At 42.3% G+C, this 21066-nt stretch overlaps 1 protein-coding gene across 7 annotated transcripts in view; it reads left to right on the top strand.

The window, feature by feature from the left end:
* ARHGEF9 (Cdc42 guanine nucleotide exchange factor 9) overlaps positions 1 to 21066 on the top strand; it is a 246637-nt gene that overhangs the window by 23282 nt on the left and 202289 nt on the right. Inside the window, exon 1 of one of the 7 annotated variants that reach the window (XM_043457947.1) lies at positions 8411 to 9258. The exons of 1 other annotated variant lie outside the window; for it this stretch is intronic. In XM_043457947.1, coding sequence (XP_043313882.1) covers positions 9250 to 9258 — 9 coding nt within the window. In that variant the 5' untranslated portion in view covers positions 8411 to 9249. Of the gene's footprint in view, positions 1 to 8410; positions 9263 to 21066 lie in introns of those variants that run through there. 5 more of the 7 variants (XM_043457946.1, XM_043457949.1, XM_043457953.1 and 2 more) reach the window with 5 other exon arrangements.

The following is a 21066-nucleotide window of genomic DNA, read 5'->3' as shown; positions in this document are numbered from 1 at the left end:
TTCTAGACAATATTTATAAATTTATATTTTATATGTATAAATACACATTATATATATATTTATAAATATATATTATATATAAATTTATATTTTATATTTATGTTTATAAACAAACATTGCTATTCTGGATAATATAATTCTATATTATATTCTAATTCATGTCAATAGCTCCTTAGCAGTGGCTGTAATAGAAGTAGTGATAATATCTGGCTCAAAAAGATGAAAGAACTTTTCACCAACTGAAATTGTCCAAAGGACTACCAGGTTATCTTAGGAGGGAGGAACTTCCCTTTTGTCGTGGGTGTTGGAGCTGAGAACTGGTTGAGGATGTTACAGAAGGGATTGAGGATGGAATTGGGACTTTGCTATGCCAAGAGATTCTCTGATTCCTTGATTCTTGTCAGCAGAAGGGCTGCCTTTGAGTTGCTTCTTGAAACATCAGGGCCTCTTCTAATTTTTGAAATTGAAATTGTGAGTCACCTTACACAGAAAGCTAACTGAAAATAAATGGAGCTGGGATCAAATGTCATGTTTCAAAGTCTGAAATCCCCCAAAAGTACTTTCAAGACTCAAGAAATGAGTTTTGTTTTCTGCTCTGCCAGCAATTAACTATGTAATAGTGTATAGCTTACTTTCTCTGGGCCTCAGTTTCCTAACCTATAATATGAGGGGTTAGAGTAGATTTTCTCTGAGGTCTCATAAGGTTACCTTCTGTGGTTGGAAGATATAATTCTCTGAGTAGAAACAACTAGGTGAAGGAGATATTCATGCATTCAGCAGATGTTTATGAAGCACCTGCTAAGTGTCAAGCAAAGGATACTAGATTGGCAAGGCATTGTATGCTATGCTACAGAATTTGCCTTAAAGGCAGTGGGGAGCCATGGAAGGCCTTTGAACAGAGGAACTATATAACTCAGGGTTCAGCTGTGGAAATTATATCGCTCTAGATATTTTCAGCAGAGTTTTAATATAGAAAATTGAGTGTTTCCAAAATTGGTAGAAGGGCTGAAGGGGCAAACTTTAGACTAGGCCTCCAGGAATGAATCTCAGAATGAATCCAGTTGTTTTCTCTGCCAGAAGAAAGAAGGTAAGGCATCAGGAGCTGTGGGAACACTGTACCTGATTTGCAATCTAGGAATTAGGAATCTGCCACTGCCTTAACTATTGACTAGAGTATCATCATGCCTGCTAGAGCCTCCATAGCAAAAATAAATAAGCAAAACTATTTAAAAGTCTCATTCCCTGCTTATACAAAGACACAAAGCAGGGTCTGGACACTGGGACCTATGGAAAGGTAACACAGCTGCAGAAAATTCTAAAACCCCACCATTCTACTTGTCACCAGAAGCAGCAGAAGCATGTTTTTTGTATTATCACTTTCTTTCAAATATTGTGCATATGCCTATGATTGGCAGAAATAAATCACATCCAGAACAATGGATGCAAAGAAATCACAGGTTGTTGTTATTGTTGTTTTAGTTTTTATTAATAGCTTTTCAGCAATACAGGAAGGCAAGCTAGGAGGGTGGCATGGATCCTCAGCATCCAGTATATAGTATCCACCATAGAATTAAGAAAAGCAGGACTGCTTTTGAAAGAGATACTTTGTCCAGGAGAGTAGAGGCTGAACTGGGGAGAGAGAGCAGCACAAAAGATCACAGTAGTTGACAGTAGGGAGAGAGAGGAATGACACATTCCTCAAGGAGGAAGTGAATCACCAAGACTTAGAGACTGGTTGGCTAGCAGCAAGGTGAGGGAAAAGGAAGACTTATGGATATTTCCTTAGTATCTCCTTGGCTAATTCTGTGTGTGACATTCCCAAGGGACAGGGAACTCAGGGGAAAGGGGAAGCTGGGAGGGGTGGGAGAAAACTGCTTTGATTTTGGAATTACCAAATTTGAGGTTCTTGTGAGATATTCAGAAGACATCCAGAAGGCAGGTGGAGATTCATCTCTGGAGTTCAAGAGAGTTACCTCTGGCTTATCAGCTAACCCCCAGGGAGGTTGTAACTCCCTGCAGGCAAAGACCTATGTCTGTTTTGTTCCCACACTGGTGTCCTGTAAGCTTGTTGAAAGGCGGTACTTCAGTGTGTAATTTGGTGGCAGGTAGTTAAAGGCTTGGGAATGGATAGATTAATCATTCAGTGCAAGTATGGAATAAGAAGAAAAGGGGACTGAGATTAGAGGAACTTTGAGAAATCATGGCCTTAATGACTAAATGAAGAACCCAAGTAGGAAGCAAAGATAATACAATCAGATAGGTCATGTGAATGTGTCCCCAAGACAAAGGAAGTAAGGCAGGAGTAAGGCATCAATGGAGATGAGACCATTCAGCAGGTGATGGAAATTTGAATTCTTTCCATCTTTTGGCCATGGTGAATAATGCTGTTATTAATGCTCATGTACAAGTTTTTTGTGTGGGCATGTTTTAACTTTTCTTAGGTGTATATCTAAGAGTGGAATTGTTGGGTCAAATGGTAACTCCATGTTTAAGTTTTTGAGGAATGGCCAGACTATTTTCCAAAGTGGTTTCATCATTTTACATTCCCACCGGCAGTGTTATGAAGGTTCCAGTTTCTCACATCCTCCCCAACACTTATTATATACCTTTTGATTATAACCATCCTAGCATGTGTAATGTGGTATATCATTACAAATCTGCTATAGCAAATATCTTTCATTTGCATTTTCCTGATGATGAATAGTGTAAGTGATTTGATTTAGGTCATACCTGAACTGAACTGAATGGTCTAGTGGTTTTCCCTACTTTCTTCAATTTAAGTCTGAATTTGGCAATAAGGAGTTCATGATCTGAGCCACAGTCAGCTTGTGATCTTGATTTTACTGACTGTATAGAGCTTCTACATCTTTGACGGCAAAGAATATAATCAATCTGATTTCGGTACTGACCATCTGGTGATGTCCATGTGTAGAGTCTTCTCTTGTGTTGTTGGAAGAGGGTGTTTGCTATGACCAGTGCGTTCTCTTGGCAGAACTCTATTAGCCTTTGCCCTGCTTCATTCTGTACTTCAAGGCCAAATTTGCCTGTTACTCCAGGTATTTCTAGACTTACTACTTTTGCATTCCAGTCCCCTATAATGAAAAAGACATATTTTGGGGGTGTTAGCTCTAGAAGGTCTTGTAGGTCTTCATAGAACTGTTCACCTTCAGCTTCTTCAGCATTACTGGTCAGGGCATAGACTTAGATTATTGTGATACTGAATGGTTTGCCTTGGAAATGAACAGAGATCATTCTGTCATTTTTGAGATTGCATCCAAGTACTGCATTTTGGACTCTTTTGTTGACCGTGATGGCTACTCAATTTCTTATAAGGTATTCTTGCCCACAGTGGTATATATAATGGTCACCTGAATTAAATTCACCCATTCCCGTCCATTTTAGTTCACTGATTCCTAAAATGTCGATGTGAGAAATAGACTCAAGGGATTAGATGTGATAGAGTGCCTGAAGAACTATTGACAGAGGTTCATGACATTGTACAGGAGACAGAGATCAAGACCATCCCCAAGAAAAAGAAATGCAAAAAAACAAAATGGTCATCTGAGGAGGCCTTACAAATAGCTGTGCAAAGAAGGGAAGCGAAAGACAAAGGAGAAAAAGAAAGATATACCCATTTGAATGCAGAGTTCCACAGAATAGCAAGGAGAGATAAGAAAGCCTTCCTCAGTGATCAATGCAAAGAAATAGAGGGAAATAATAGAATAGGAAAGACTAGATATCTCTTCAAGAAAATTAAAGATACCAAGGGAACATTTCATGCAAACATGGGTACAATAAAGGACAGAAATGGTAGGGACCTAACAGAAGCAGAAGATATTAAGAAGAGGTGGCAAGAATTCACAGAAGAACTATACAAAAAAGATCTTCACAGCCCAGATGATCATGATGGTGTGATCACTCACCTAGAGCCAGACAGCCTGGAATGCAAAGTCAAGCATGCCTTAGGAAGCATTACTATGAACAAAGCTAGTGGAGCTGATGGAATTCCAGTTGAGCTATTTCAAATTCTAAAAGATGATGCTGTGAAAGTGCCACACTCAGTATTGCAAGCAAATTTGGACAACTCAGCAGTGGCCACAGGACTGGAAAAGGTCAATTTTCATTCCAATCCCAAAGACAGGCAATGCCAAAGAATGCTCAAAGTATCACACAGTTGCCCTCATCTCATATGCTAGCAAAGTAATGCTCAAAATTCTCCAAGCCAGGCTTCAACAGTACATGAACTGTGAACTTCCAGATGTTCAAGGTGGATTTAGAAAAGGCAGAGGAAGCAGAGATCAAATTGCCAACATCCATTGTATCATCGAAAAAGCAAGAGATTTCCAGAAAAACATCTGCTTTTTTTTTTGACTATGCCAAAGCCTTTGACCGTGTCAATCACAACAGACTGTGGAAAATTCTTCAAGAGCAGGGAAAACCAGACCACCTGACCTGCCTTCTGAGATATCTATATGCAGGTCAGGAAGCAACAGTTAGAACTGGACGTGGAACAACAGACTGGTTCCAAATAGGAAAAGGAGTACGTCAAGGCTGTATATTGTCACCCTGCTTGTTTAACTTATATACAGAGTACATCATGAGAAACGCCGGGCTGGAAGAAGCACAAGCTGGAATCAAGATTGCTGGGAGAAATATCAATAACCTCAGAGATGCAGATGACACCACCCTTATGGCAGAAAGTGAAGAAGAACTAAAAAGCCTCTTGATGAAAGTGAAAGAGGAAAGTGAAAAAGTTGGCTTAAAGCTCAACATTCAGAAAACTAAGATCATGGGGTCTGGTCCCATTATTTCATGGCAAACAGATGGGAAAACAATGGAGACCATGACAGACTTTATTTATTTATTTATTGACTCCAAAATCACTGCAGATGGTGACTGCAGCCATGAAATTAAAAGACGCTTACTCCTTGAAAGAAAAGTTATGAGCAACCTAGACAGCATATTAAAAAGCAGAGCCATTACTTTGCCAACAAAGGTGCATCTAGTCAAAGCTATGGTTTCTCCAGTAGTCACATATGGATGTGAAAATTGGACTATAAAGAAAGCTGAGTGCCGAAGAATTGATGGTTTTGAACTGTGGTTTTGCAGAAGACTCTTGAGAGTCCCTTGGACTTCGAGGAGATCCAACCAGTCCATCCTAAAGGAGGTCAGTCCTGAATATTCATTGGAAGGACTGATGCTAAAGCTGAAGCTCCAATACTTTGGCCACCTTCTGTGAAGAACTGACTCATTTGGAAAGAACCTGATGCTGTGAAAGATTGAAGGCAGGAGGAGAAGGGGACGACAGAGGATAAGATGGTTGGATGGCATCACCAGCTCAATAGACATGAGTTTGAATAAATTCCAGGAGTTGGTGATGGACAGGGAGGCCTGGTGTGCTGCAGTCCATGGGGTTGCAAAGAGTTGGACACGGCAGAGTGACTAAACTGAACTGATAATTAATATATTGAGAATCTTTTTATGTCTTATTGGTCATTTTTTGGAGAAATGTTACTCAGATTCTGTGCCAATTTTTAAATTGGGTTTTTTTTTTAAATAATTGAGTTATAAGAGCTCTTAATGTATTCTAGATACAATCCCTTATCAGATATATAATTTGCAAATATTTCATTCTGTGTATTCTCTTTTCATACTCTTTTTTCATATTTCTTTAATTTTTAAATTATTTTCATTATTTCTAATTGAAGGATAATTGCTTTACAATATTGCATTGGTTTCTGCCATACATCAACATGAATCAGTCATAGGTATACCCTTCCTTTTGAACCTCCCACCCACCTCCCCCACGTCCCACTCCTCTATGTTGTCACAGAGCACCAGTTTGAGTTCCCTGAGTCATACAGCAAATTTCCACGGGCTATCTATATATTACATAGCAAATTTTTACCATATATTAAATAGATAGCCAGTGGGAATATGTTTTCCACTGTATATGTTTAGCCAGTGTTTATGTTTTCATGATAGTGTCCTTTGAAGCACATTAGTTTTTTAACATTGACCAAATCTAATTTATCTATTTTTTTGTTGCTCGTGCTTTTCATGTCATATCTAAGAAACCATTACCAAATCCAAGATCACAAAGATGTACCCCTATTCTCCTCATATTGTTAAACTTAGCCACAATATCATTACCACAGCTAAACAATTAATAGTGATTCCTTAATATTATTGAATATTCAGCCTGTTCAAGTTTCCATTTGTCTCATAAATGTCACAAATGGGTGGTGATGCACACATATACAAGTTCCTCCTGAATGGATCCCTCTTTTTTCTCCTTATTTACTTGCTAGAGAACCAGATTTTTGGTCCTGTAGTTTTTTACAGTCTGTATCACCATATTGCAGTTTAAAATGTTTTTCTGTCCTCTGTGTGTCATATAAATCAATAGCTAGATCTAGAAGCTTGATTTGATTCAAGATATTTTGCTGTTTGTCTTGGCACAAATCATTCATAGGTGATGTGATAAGTCAAACTTTTAAAGTGGGCATTTCTTTGGGTTTTATTCTATCTTGTAAGGCTAGGGGCCATTTTATTTATGACCTCCATTGACTCAGAATTTCCACTCACCAAGTTTGAACAGGTGACTGTCCTAGACTCAGAGGTTTTTAGAGAATAGAGAGCACTTCTCATTCCTCTTAGAGTTTATAGTATGGTAGAAATACCAGATGGAGAAGGCAATGGCAACCCACTCCAGTACTTTTGCCTGGCAAATCCCATGGATGGAGGAGCCTGGTAGGCTGCAGTCCATGGAGTCGCTAGGAGTCGGACAGGACTGAGCGACTTCACTTTCACTTTTCACTTTCATGCATTGGAGAAGGAAATAGCAACCCATTCCAGTGTTCTTGCCTGGAGAATCCCAGCAACGGGGGAGCCTGGTGGGCTACCGTCTATGGGGTCACACAGAGTTGGACACGACTGAAGTGACTTAGCAGCAGCAGCAGCAGCAGAAATAGCAGATATTAATTAGTTCTATCCCTGGATAATCTAATTTCTTACCCCTTTCCACCAATATCTATCTGTTCATGTGTACAGTCCTATGTAAGAGTAAGAAAGGCCCTTAGAGATATTCAGTGTAAGTTAGTCCTTGGTTTTGAGGGCCCAGAAGCCTGCTCTATGTATTTTTCTGACGCAAGGGTCCAGAGGTTTCACTGAATTCTGACAGGTCTAAGTTCTCCTGTGGCAGAAGGGAGATGGAGTCCCATAGAAGGGAAAGGAGTTGCCCAAAAGTCTTATAGGAAGCTTGAAGTAGGCCTAGGAGTAAATCTGAAACATTTCTGTCTCTATTCCAGGGCTTCACCATTTCAGACACCAGACCACAAAAACAGAACAGGGCAGTGATTTCAAGCAGATTGCAAGTTTCATAGGTTTTGTGGAGGCTTTTCCAAAGCAAAACTGTCCTCTCTTCCTAGTACCTAGTATGCTGGAATAGTGCCAGCTGTCATAGTTCAAAGAAACCAGAAGTAGGAAAGAAATCTGATTTGCAAGTGCAGAGATATCAGAGAAAGACAAATATAATTGAATTTTGTATAATTTGTAGAGTGTCTTTGTGGTTCTGTACACAGCATTGATTTGTTGGATTTGTATAGTTAATTGTGAGTGGCCTATAAATACTTGAAGTGAAGTTGCTCAGTTGTGTCCGACTCTTTGCAACCCAGTGGACTGTAGCCTACCAGGCTCCTCTGTCCATGGGATTTTCTAGGCAAGAGTACAGGAGTGGGGTGCCATTTCCTTCTCCAGGGATCGAACCGAGGTCTCTCACATTGCAGGCAGACGCTTTACTGTCTGAGCCACCAGGGAAGCCCAATAAAAGGCAGTGGCAAAAAGCATCTTTACTCCCTCCTTGGCCCAGGCTCCAAAGTTGCTCCAAAGGGTCCCTTCCCGCTGTGACCCCACCCCATTCCTTTTCCCTCCTCCCCATCCTTTTTCCATCCTTTCCCCCAAGCTTCACTTTCTTCATCATACCCCCCCCCCCATTTCTTCTTTCTCTTTCCCATTTTTCCTTTCACTTCTGCTTCTCACCGTCTTCTCATCATTCCCTCCTCTCTCCCTTCCATGCTCTCTCCCCTCTGGCCCGTTCTGTCCATTCCCTTCCTCTCTCCCAGGCCTTTCCCTTCTCTCTCTCCTCAGCTCCATCAACCCACCCACAACAAGCTCTCCACCCCCACGCCAGAACTGGCAGCCTGGAGCTCCGGCTGGGCTGGATGGAGCGGGCCTGCTGGGGGGACCATGTGTTCACCGATTGGCTGCCGCTGGTAGCACGCCAGCTCAAGTACCGCCCCCCCGGCGAGTAAACGCTCCTCTGCGGCACCTGTTATTGGTCGGCGGGCCTGTCAGCATTTTGGCTGCACAGCACGCAGGCGCCGGCAGTCGTTCCGTGAATAAAAACGCAGAATATGGGCTGGGGGGTGGGGAGAGGCGAGGAAGAGAGCCAGCGAGGCAGGGATCGAAAGAGTAGCTGGCAGCCCGGAGCCCGGCGAACAGAGCGAGCGTAGAAAAGCGAGCGAATTAAAGGGAATAGAGGAGACCGAGACTGACCGGTAGCCAGCCAGGCAGGTGGACGGACGCACCCCCGGACAGACAGACTGAGCAGGCGCCGGAGAACCTCGCGCTGGTTTCTCCTGCCTTTCCCTTTGAAAGCCAGGATTTTGCCTTTTTCCGTGGCGCCCGAGAGAGAATGCTGGACTCTGCAGACTTCAGCGCAAGCTAAGATTTCTCAGCTAGGGAAGAAAGATCAGCTCAGTTCTGAGAAGGGGGAAGCAAGCGCCCCTGTCCCCATCCCCCCTTCCCCCCTCCCGTACCAAACTCGGGCGCCAAACCCAGCCCTTCCCCAACCACCCGACTTCCTCCTCTCCTTTCTAGCATGGTGGCTGTATGGACAGTCTGACAGAACAGAGACTGACATCTCCCAATCTGCCAGCCCCTCATTTGGAACACTACAGTGTTCTGCATTGCACCATGACCCTGGATGTGCAAACTGTAGTCGTTTTTGCCGTGATTGTAGTCCTTCTGCTTGTAAATGTCATACTCATGTTTTTTCTGGGAACGCGCTGAATGGAGTCCAGCCACCTGAGCTGTCTGGAATTCTCGCTTTGATTTCATCCCGAGAACCTCCAAGGAAAAAAAAAGAGAGAGAGAGAGAGAGAGACAGGGAAAGAGAGGGAGAGAAAGAGCACGCTTTCTTACTCAGGGGGGAAAACGTTTTGAGCTTCAACATGGCCTCGCTGTGATATGTATGACGTTGGTATATTATCTCTCCCTAAATCTTTTGTTATGTCTTGTCTTTTAAGTATGCCTGTGAGTGTAGTTGCTTATTGCTCGAGTAAAATTGTTGTGTTGATAAAGAAATGCTTTCTATTTAAGTGTGCATATGTGTGTGTGTGTGTGTGTGTGTGTGCATTCTTCATTGATGTGACGTTTATGAAGCAAGCTCTGCATCCTTACACAATGGCTTTGCTGATTGTGGTGTTTTGTCAATTCATTTTCTGGAAAACGACCTTTAAATTCCATCAGAGAATTTTAGTCAGAATTTCTTTCTTGCCATCAGAAGATGGCATTTGGGTTTGTCTGGGGCAAGGGAGGCTGTGGGAAGAGCATGATGAATTTCTGGCATCTTAGGAAAAACAGTGTTGCACTAGATGTTTAGAGGAAAGAAACTGATACAGGAATGAATTTGGGGAAATTATTCTTCAATCTCTTAATGAGAAGCGAGAATATGGGAAGTGATGCGGTGGGGTGCGTTGTGCTGGCAGTTGGTGACTGTGTCCTCTGAATCTTAATTTGCTGTCCAGCGTTTACAGTTTCCAATTTGGAAAGAAGCCACGTTTAAAACATTTCTTAAAAAATCATTAAATGTCAATTTCTTTGGAATCATGGTATGTGACATAAAAGTGTTCTTTGATTTTTATGAATTAGCAAGAGAAGACGTTGACAGTAACTGTTTGGGTTCTTTTTCCCAAAAATTGTACCTGTGAATTTGAGTTTGGGGATTTTGTCTCTATGGCCTCCAAAAACAACTAAACCTAGCTTTCTACCAACCTTGGGAATAATGTATTTAGGTATGCCTCTTTGGGGTAATCTCATTTGCAGTCATGTTCTTGAACTACATTTTAAACAGAACTTGCTAGTGCTAATGAGAAAATGGTGGTTTTGTTTGCTTCCTTGTTCTTTAAAATCAGAGGTCTCTCTATTTGGAAGGTTTCCATTTCAAAATGAAATTATGTATCGTGCTAAACTGAGAGTTTTGAGCACCCCCCCCCAAATGACTGGATGGAAAGGGATGAAAGCTCTGGAAAACATGAGGTAGAAGCAACATTCCAATTTGATATTTATTTGCATGTCTGTATCAGGTGGTAGTGGTGGTGATTGCTGTTATTTTTGCTATTGTTATTATTTTTATATTTCTGTTTACCCTAAGAAAGCTTTTGTCAAAGCCAGTAAAAAATTTTCTCTGATGCCAGTGTCCATAATATAACGCGCCCCCCCCCCACCTGCTGATGTTGGCAGGTCTTCATTCTGTTGCTTACCTGACTTGAAAGAGTGCCATTTCTGTCTCATATAGCAATGAATCAGGGCACATAAAACATCCACACACATGTTCCCCCTGCACCCATGTGGGTGACTGTTCATGAGTGATGTGCAAATCTGCTGGCAGTGTGCTCTCAAGTACCATTTACTATTGTTCGGACTGTTTGGAAAAGATTTTGAAGGGAGAGGGGCTGTGAAGGGGGCTCTTGAAATTGTCCAGAACTTGGGGCCCAAAGAGTATAATTTTATGGCATTAGAAGAGGTTTTGAGTCACAAGGTGTGCGCTCGATGGTTCTGTGTGGGTGAGAAACTGATTTTTTAATTTGGTTGGCACCATGTGCCATTCAGGACATGAATTGAGTTGTAAGCATGATCTGGGAAGTTTGCTGGCATTGATTCTTATTATTTACTCTTTAGTCCCTTTGTGGGAGCCCCTAGGTTGAACTAAAAACTTGAGTTGTTTGCAAAGAGAATCTAATGAGTCCCATTTGCTCTCCCTTCCTACGTTTGCTCCAACAGTATTGTGTAAAGTAACCTGATATTTTAGTTGGACACTTTGTTTTGAGACAACGTTGGAGAGTGATGAAAGAAAGACTGTAGGCCGGGCAGCTACAGACCTGGGTCTTCTCTGTTCAGCGACTGCTTGACATTGAGCAATTTTGGGATTCTCTATAACATGGCATTTGGGGATGGTTGGACTATGTTTTTGAATTCTGTGATTTCGGGTATCTTGGGCACTTGAAATCAGAGGCTAATGAACTGGGAAGATAACTGAAAAGGCAAATGACATGTTAATAAATGTTCATCAAGGGGTGATGGGAGGGGGGAAGGAGGAAATATCTGGTTGCTGGTATCTGGAGAAACTTGTTTTACATAAGAGATTCTTTTACCTAGTTATGTGGGAAGAAAACTGGACTACAACAATAGAATGCTTTTTGATATTTCCTTCAAGGGGATAAGGATTCTCCAAGGCTTGTCTTTGAACCAGGTTTATGACAAAGTATGTGTCATGAAATGCCACAGCCTTCACCTTTGGATGCCTGACAGACCCTTGGCAGAAAGCCTTTGTAAATGTATGTGTGTAGGATGTGTGACAGTATGTATGTGGGTGTGTATGCACATCTACTCTGTGTTTGTGTCGGATACAGACTCCTGAATCTGGATGGGGTTGAATGTGCTAGGAATGAAGAAAAACAGCAGGACATGAATTGAGTTCCCCAGTTCTGAAAGGCCTCCTTGTGCTAAGGCCTATAAGGATTTGACTGGTGCTAAGGTGGATGAGTGTCCCCTCTATCGGTTTTCCCCTACCCTACATAGCCTCAGACTAAAGGGGTAGCTTGAAAGAGCTCTTTCATCAGTAATTTAGTTTGTGAAATGAGTAAACATTTTTTAAATTAACTTATCTTTAGGCACATAAGGGAATGTTGCTAGCCAGATGGCAGGCTACCCTAGAGCAGCTAAAAGGGAGTTTAGGGAGTAGTGAACAGGGTGACTTTTTACTTGTGTGGATCCTAAAGGTTTGGCATTTCTTCTTCAAGATTGTGAGAGTATGCAAAAAGAGAAAAGAGTGGGAGAAAATGAAAATGCAGCTGAGAGGAGTGGAACCCTCTGCATTTTGACTTTCCCCCGCTTTCCTGCCTCTCCTCTTCATCTTCCCCCTTCTAAGCTTTTCCCCTCTTCCCTGATAACAGCCTCCTCTCTCTCCCCCACCATCCCTGCTGTAAGGGATACTAAGGAAGAGAAGAGGGCTTTTCTTCTCTGATTTGTCCCAACTTTTCCTGACAGAGCTCCTTGTTCCCTTTCCTTCTGTCTAACTCCTTTGTAGAGGATACTTTTTGCTACAAGCTCCCCACTAGAGGATTCAAGAAAATGTCCTTGACCAGTATCCAAGCAACTCCTGCATCATGTAGCTCCAGCTGAGGTCTAGGGCACTTTAAAGGTCCAGGCACAAGCACTTTTGGAGAAAGGCGGGAGCTGGCAAGGCAGGACTTGGAAAGATGCTTTTGGGGAGAGGATAAACAAAGAACAAAATCCTCATTGCCCACAAATGCCTAGAAAACATATCCAGGGAAGGCATACAGAGCCTAGCTGCATCCCAGTCATGGGACTATTTATTTGAAGGCTCTTGGGTTCAAATCCCTCTCTAGTCACTGCCTTCTCCTTAAGATTAAGTGAGCCATTTCACAGTCTAGCTTTAGTGCAAGGAGATCTGAAGGCCCTGAAAAATGTTTTTGCACACCATGATTTTTGACTGATGCAGGGAGGAGGTAAAAGGGTAGCGTGCATGCATGCTAGTTGCTTCAGTGGTTGTCCAACTCTTTACAACCCTATGGGCTATAGCCCTCCAGGTTCCTTCATCCATGAGATTCCTCAAAGCAAGAATGCTGGAGTGGGTTGCTGTGCCCTCCTCCAGGGGATCTTTCAGACCCAGGGATCAAACTCAAGTCTCCTGCATTGCAGGCGTATTCTTTGCTACCTGAGCCACCTGGGAAGCCCAAAGGGATAGCATGTGGGAACAAAGTGAGCAATGTTTCCCCCCTCCCCACTGAGACAGCTTCTATCTGTCAGAACATGTAACATCTGCCTGTGCAGTGTACTCCAATTTTGGCTGTGACTAGGGAAACTTTCCCAACCTAGCTGCAGTGTGAAATTGGTTTTTTGTTTGTTTCTATGTTGTTGGTCTCTGAATAGTTTCCAACTGAGATAGCTGGGTGAATTAGAGAGGCCAGTTTGATTGTTAGTTTGGTGAACAGGGTTTGGGCCCTGATTCAGACTTTCTCATCCGTGTGTGTGTGTGTGTGTGTGTGTGTGAGAGAGAGAGAGAGAGAGAGAGAGAAAGAAATTAAGTTGCTAGAGACCTGAAGGATCCGATTGAACCTGAGGGTGAGGTGCTCTTCTGCACTCTGATGAGGTCTAGACTGGGAGTGCTTGGCTATGATCAGAGGGTACACTTCAGCATTTGCAGAGATGCTGCCAAAGCATGTCCTCCTTCTAGCCTCTCTTTGCCATCTTGGCCTCTGCTCTCCTTGGCCTGTGGAGTACTTGCTCTGTATACAGAAATGATTGGAAACTGAGCTATTCTCCAAATATAACTGCCTCCTCAGAAGGCCTCCCCAAAAGCATCTGGATTCAGTCCCATTGGCCTTGCCCCAAAAAGTGGGGTGGCGGTAGGGAATCTTAGACCCTCTAGCCCTTATTTCTAGCTCTGCAATTTGTTTAGGCCAGCTGAGTCTCTAGCTTTCCAGGAATCCTTGATCAAAGCTTAGCTCTTCTGATGTCTACCCAGAGTGTCTCCTGTCATTAAGTAGGTACAGCTCTCAAGAGTATTTGGTGTTGTGCTTTGCCTTGGCACCAAAGTACTGAGTGGAAAAACTAGATGGGGGAAGGGTCTAGTGGGGAGAGAAGACTGGGGAAATAGTCCAGTAATGACAATACTAATAATCCCTTGTCAGTGCATGGGCCTATACAGAGCAATTCTGTATCTTTCCCAATTTAGAGCATCACATCAACCTTGCGAAGTAGATAAGAAGGATTGTTATTCCTGGTTTCACCAATGCAAGAGTTAAAAGTCAGATTTATGGGATGGTAGTGGGTCTGCCTTTCAAATGGACAGGGGCAAAAGAGTCAGATTTGATCATTCCCAGTTAGTGTGCAGCTCAATGGAGTCAGGTGGAGGGGAAGGAGCATGAGTCATCCCTGAAATCATACTAGCTTCCTCAGTTACTTGCTTTCATTTTTAGTTCTTTTTCATACCTTTCATTTATATAGCAATTTTGGACAGAATTCTTTATTCAATAAAATGTTGGTTTTTAATCTTGCATATCAAAGAGTTCCCTTTAGTCTCATGAAAACTCACTATTTGGGATCTTCAAGGAGAAAGGCAGTGTGAATTGGTGAAGCCTAAAACACTATATATATATATATATATGCTGCCCAGAACTGATCATACTATATACCATGTGCCATCTGATCAGGATCAAGTAAAAAAAGGACTTTGTCTATGAAATACATAATTTTGCAATCTTCTACTGGTCCTCAGTCCCCAGTGAACATACAGATCACTTGGAGAGTTTTTAAATACCTGTGCCAAGTTTCCACTCTGATTCTGATTGAATTGTCACATGATAGGTTCCAGGCAACTTTTTATTTTTAAAGAAAAAATAAGTATTCCAAGGTGATTCAAACATGCAGAGAGAGTTAAAAGCCTTCTCAATGGCTTTGCTGCCTCGTCCAGTCATCTATGCTGTTGTGAAACTAGCCTTTTGAACCTAACTTCAGGTGTTTTTGAACCAAGCACTAAATTTTGTTTGGTTGATTGATTACTCTAGCTTTTTATGGCTTTTTAAAATTTTGCTTCATTGTGCCAAAACTTAGCACTCCCTTCTAGCATGCATGAGTTGAACTTTTATTTTCTTTAGTTGGTGTATCCTAGCTTTTGGGGTTTTTCTTTTTTTGTTTTTTTCCTTGCCATGAAACAGATTAGCAGTCTCTTCTAGCATTGCATCATTTAAAAACTGAATAAGTACCATCCAAGCTGTTGATTCAAAGAAGTGTTGAATATAATGTGATTAATGCTAGCTACTCTGGCAACTCATCAAAGCTGCCTCTTGGAATTGGAGCCAGTTAACTTTTGTGTGTACACAAAGATCTGACTATCTGGTCAGATAGTGCAGAATCCACTGGGTGCTACCATCATCTATCCTATCAGCCTGTTGATGAGGATAATGTAGCAGGATGGATTTGTTGTATGCTTTGTGGACATCAGTTTGTATGCAAGTGTCATAACAATCATCTACCAAGCCAATGACCCCATGAGAAAAAGTATGAGTCATTTGGTATCTTACCCCTAGTAAATCCTGTTGGAGGCTTTGGGGTTCCTTGTTTTCTTTGAATACCCACAAACCATATGTTACCTAATCGAGTCCAGAATTTGCCTGAGGGTCAGTGCCACAACTGTAGATTTTGGGTACCACTTTCTTTTCCCCTCTTTGGAAAAGCAAGGCATCATAGATTTAGCTTTAAAATAATATATTTGGTTTTCAAACAGTTCACGTAACTCTGTATGTGTATTTCTTTTGGTTGACTGAATTGTTTCCATTAACACAGTGGTTCTCAGCCCTAGGTGCACATTGGAATCACCTGGGGAGTTAACAAGACTTACAACAATTCCTAAGATCTCTGGGGGAGATCTTATTGAGTTGGTCATGGTGAGGCCTGGCATCAATATTTTTTTAAAAGCTCCCTGAGGTGACAAGAATGTTCAGCCAGGGATGAGAATGACTGCTCTGTTCAAAGGAAATGTCAGCTCAGCCTGAATCTGGCTTGTTGCACACATGAATAGGCAGGCTTCACAGATGGTGAAATTTTATTCTAGGACTGTGGGGGCCTTGATGAATCCTAGGGGCTTATGCCCACACCAAAAAAGGAGGATTCAACCCTAGAGAGTGAGTAGTCTGAGGTCTATTTGGATTTTAAATTATCAGCTGTGAGATAGTTTGAACCTTTCAGGAAAAAAAGTCCCTATGCATTTTCTATAATGGTGGAGATGATTCTGTTCATTTTCTGGGTAACCTTGGTCAAATTACCTCTCCCCTCTGAAATTTGGTCTCCTCATCTGCAAAGTAAGATCAGGTGGCTTAGACAGCTTCAAAGATTTCTTCCAGGTTTAATGATCTATGCTTACTTTGTGATTAATACTAATGATCAAAATGATTAAGAATATTATTATTCAAAACTAGTAGGTGATCCAAAGATCTCTTTTAACAGGTTTGGGATGCACAGGGTTATTTTGGAGGTAGTAGACTTGACTTCTAAATTATATTTAGCTTAGGTCTCTTCTAGAATAACTGAACTATGGGGTTATATTCATTGAGCACACACTGGTTGCCCACAGGGAAGTGAAATCTACTGTGAACTGAGTGGCAGGGGGGATGTTAGTTTGGGATTTAGTATTTGTTCAAGAGACATGTTGCATGGATAATTGAAACTTGCCTCTTATAGATAAAATGCCAGCCTTATAGGTCTGGGAAAGCCTAGGAGGCAAGCAGCTGGCTGTTTTGACACCTCAGAACCCCTTTCCTACAATATTTTAAGTAGTCATTCATTTAGTTAATACTACTACTAGTGCTAATATGAATTTAAATGAATACAGTTTTGTACTTAGTTCATTGGCTGTTCCCTTAAATCTGGAAGTAGTTGAGGAAACTGAGGCACTGGGAGATTAAGCGTCTTACTCGAGGTCACATATTCAGAAAGTGATCATTCCTGGCCTAGAACCCAGGTCTCTTGATAGCAGATCTTTTCAGTTCTTCCAGTGTAGCCTGCATACTGAACTCTGAGGTCAGAATGTGGTCATGACTCTGAGAATTTAAAAGTTGTTACTGACATACAGCAGAATTCAAGAGAAAACTTTGAAGAAAGGAACAAAGGGATAACCTAGAGGAAACAGAAAGGTTAAGGGAGGGATGTGTCCGAGGTCAATTCTTTCTTGCTTTTATCACTCTTCTGTGCTAGTTTCAGGCCCCTGACAAGAATTGGGCATTTGGGCTTTGAGCATCAAGATTGAGAGTTGGTAGTAGAGAAGAGGGGCAATTGTGAATGCATGGGGAGACAGCATATGGAAGGCAGATATTTAGTAGGAGAAAAAAAACTCTAGAAATGGCCTTGGGCTTCCTAAAATCAAGCTGTGGCTCTGTACCTACCTTGCTGCCAGAACTTGACCAAAGCCCTTCTCCACTAGGCCTCTTGTTTCCATGTGACTAAAATGAGAAGTAGCTTTAGTAGGAGAATTGTGTTCTCAAATGAAATTTTAGCCACAAACTTCTCTATAAAACATGGCATGAAAAAGCAGAACTTGTCTGGTTGAGTGGAGGAGAGAGTCTAGAGTTCCAGACTTGCTAGTGCAGACCTTATTCATTAGGGGAATTGGAGTTAGAAGAGCAGGGATAGTTGCCCAGCACAACCAAATTGCTTGGAAGATAAGGCAACCTTGGATGGGGGAGGCCAGGGTGGGTGGGTGGTGGTGATGGTTTATGCCTTTCATTTACGTGGCCAGGATTCACATAGAGAATCACATGGGGGCAGCAATTGAAGTATTTTGGAAATCTGCATGCCTCTCCCCGTCCTGTTTTACAAGTGAAAGAATTAAGGCACTGAGGGAGAAAGGGATTTATTCAAGGTTGCAGTGTTGGGTCTGGTATCCTGAGTCATCAGATCAGCCCCTTGCCCCCTATAACCTTCCGCCTCTGCTATAGAGTTCTGGCTCTGTGCTCTGTTGGCTGTATCAGAGACTTGGATGCTCTCTCAGGTTTGGTTGGAGAGAGCTCTTAGGGAGGGGCTGGGAGAACAAAAGTATTATGTAACCTCCTAAAGGGGAAAAGGCCTGTCAGAGCCCTTAGGGTGCCAGGCAATAGATGTGGGTAGGGGAGCAGAGAATCTTTTGCAGACTACATCAGTTCTTCTGAGGCAGGGCTCCCTGGGTGCAACACTGTGCTGCTCAGCCATCCACCCTCAGGGTCCAGAGGCATCTAGCATTGTGCATCCATAGCCAGATCTGGGAATGGTTCTGGCAGCTCTGACCTCTGTTTGCCTGCCTTCATTAGAGGAGGGGAAGGATGCACCTCCCTGCCCAGCAGGCTGCAGGAAGGATGTGCTAAGAGCCCACCCACACCCCCTCAGAGTGTGGTGCCTAAAGGCAGCATCTACTTTTAGCTGTACTTCCCACAGCCTCTCCTCTGCCCACTCTCTTCCATCCTCCTCTCTGTGAACCCTGCTGGTTGGCAGTGGGGCTGGGCAGTGGGTGCTTTGACATTTGGAAAGAGGAATGATAGAGCCAGGAATCCCTAGGAGAAGCTTTGATAGAGCTGACATGGTGGTGAATGCTCAGAACAGGCATAATGATGAGACTGCTTTGTGTTTAGGGCTTAATAGGCAGTGGAGAGATTTACATATTTCCTTTGGACCTTGCGGCCAGCTGAGGCACTTGTTTTGAAAATCTAGATTGAACTGCATAGGAGGGCTCGAAAAAATTTATTGGATACAAAGTGTATTGACACTTTCTCTACTCAGATTTAGAGAAAAGCCACTGGGGCTAGTGGATGCTTGCTTGATTCTTGACTCTCCTGAACATTGTCTTAAACTTTTCAGTGGGTTTTGCACATTGTCTCGCTTGATCGTGGCCCTATGAAGTAAGTAAAACAGGGACTACCTGCATTTTGCAGATGAGAAAAATGAGACTCAAGGATGTATTGTCATAGAGTGCCTGATCTGGGTTCAAGCTTTGGAAGTTATAGTGCCATTTAGATCATTCTGGACAGCTCTATCTTCTAGAAAGGGAGTGTTACAGCTGTCTTGAGTCCAATTTCCTCATTTTGGAAGCTGGGGAACTAGGCTCAAAATAAGAAAGGACTCACACAAGGAAACACACAGTATGTTTGAAGCAGTACTGGAGCTAGAGCTTGCAAGAATGTGAGTTCCTGGATCCATGGGACTTGCAAGCTGCTCTTGTCTTTCAGGAATGGTAAAGGAAATTTGTATGGTGTGATAGAAAGCAGAAGATCACTGAACTAATTCTTTGTCGTTTTTTAGCTCTGTGACCTTGGGTGAGTTGCTTAGCCTCTCTGAGTTGATTTTCTTTTCTATTAAATGGGGCTGATAATCCCTGAGAACTTTCTGAGGCTAAAATCCCTGGGTGACTGCTGTAGTGGAAGGACCTGACACTTGGTAGGCCTCTACCTTTAACAATCCTCTCTGTAAAGGATTTGTTAAAGACTTACACATGAATATAAAGAGGGGCTATAAATATGAACTTAGTTGCTGGGTGACCTTTAACAAATTCCATTGTCTTTGTGCCTCATTTCTCTCTGTTACAACATGGAGGCCTCTTTTATTTTCCTCCCTTGGAAGGATAGAATCCCTATGTCCTGGCCCATGTCTTGGGTCATTGGTGGGGAGCTGGAATTTTTTTTTTCTTATAAGAAGCTTTCTTTTATTTACCCCCATCTCCACCCACCCTGCCACCTGGCCACACATGGTACTATGAATACCAGACTAGCTTTCTGTCTCCCTATATCCTGCAAAGATAAAAGAGGAGCTTGGAAGAAAGCCAAAGTTAATTGTATTTTTATTTAGTGCCTTCTTAAATCCGTCAAGCCAGAATCACCTAGGCACTTGGCTTTTAAAAACCAATTCTTTGCTCCCAGTTCCTTGATCAGAATTTGTGATGGGCATTACTGGGTTTCATGATATGATTAAAAGCTGTGTTTAGAGTTCATAAGCTCTGGACAAATGACCTAATTAGGACAAGTCTGCACTTTTTACCTTTATCTGTATTACCTTGGAAAATTCTCATTACCTCGGGAACAGGGCAAGAAGATAAGGACTATTGTATAGTCCTCTATAGTCATCTGTTCCTGCCATGTTTTTCTTTTCTCACAACCCTGTGAGGTGAGCAAGGCTTGGATTATTCTCCCCATTTTAAGGCTAAGTAAATTGAAACTATTCGTGTTTCCTCTTAAAAGCAGTGGTGTGCTCTTAAGAGCATTGCATATATAGTTAGATGTTATCAACCCACCCATACCAAACGGCCTTGAGCAAGGAGTTCATTGTAAAGATGCCTTCTGCACTTTGCTTTTATCCTTGTCTTGTTATAAAAGTTAGTCAAGATAGCAGAGAAAACTAGGCAGATGTCACCATGTAACTTTGACTAGGTTGGCATTGGATTACTAATTGGCAGCTCAGATACCGTTATCTGACCTATAAGTCCACCCATATATCATCCATGGATGCATGAGAGGCCTTGCCAAATTCAGAAGGGTGGCCCTACATCCTGTGACCCTTCATGCCCTGTTTGGAGGTTTTCTCTTTGTAGATTTATCTGGTTGTACCTTGAGCCTAAAAGATGGCTTCATACCATCACTAGTTCCCACAATCATCCCAAAAGATGGGGAAGGAATGCTTTGGATAAACCCCATCTCATTTTGCCTGAGCTTTAATGAACATTGTATGCATTTAGAACTTTATCCTTTTTACTCCAAGTGACTCAAGACACTGGAAAAATGAGTGTGGAGTGACAAATGTAGGGAAGCGACCAATAGCCTGTCCAGCGCTAAAGGGAGCCTAGCTAGAATGAGTCATCTGTAGGTGCTAATCCATAAACACATATATGTGCACTTTATTTTTGTTGTGGTAGTGGTGGTAGGAGAGATCAGTTAGTCCATAATGCTTAAACTGAGAAAGTCACTGGATAAGAGTGAGGAACAATCCATAAGCCCACTCCCTCATGGTACTGCTAAGGAAACTGCTGTCTGGGGAGAGGTAAGGACTCGCCCAGAGTCTTTAGAGTTGGTCCTTGATCCTTGTCTTTCTATTTGAGGCCTCTTGGATAAATGAAGTGGTGGCTAAGCCTCTTGCAAAAAGCACCTATGAACAACATATTCAGAAAGTGACAGATGAAATTTGAGTCAATGTCCTCCGACCTTCTTGGGAGCAGATTAACCCAGGTGTATTAGGGGAAAGCTGATA

The sequence above is a fragment of the Cervus canadensis genome, chromosome X (genome assembly GCF_019320065.1).
Source record: "Cervus canadensis isolate Bull #8, Minnesota chromosome X, ASM1932006v1, whole genome shotgun sequence".
NCBI classification, from domain to species: Eukaryota; Metazoa; Chordata; class Mammalia; order Artiodactyla; family Cervidae; genus Cervus; species Cervus canadensis.
The sequence above is the reverse complement of the archived record's forward strand: the minus strand, read 5'-3'. Positions and strand labels throughout refer to the sequence as shown.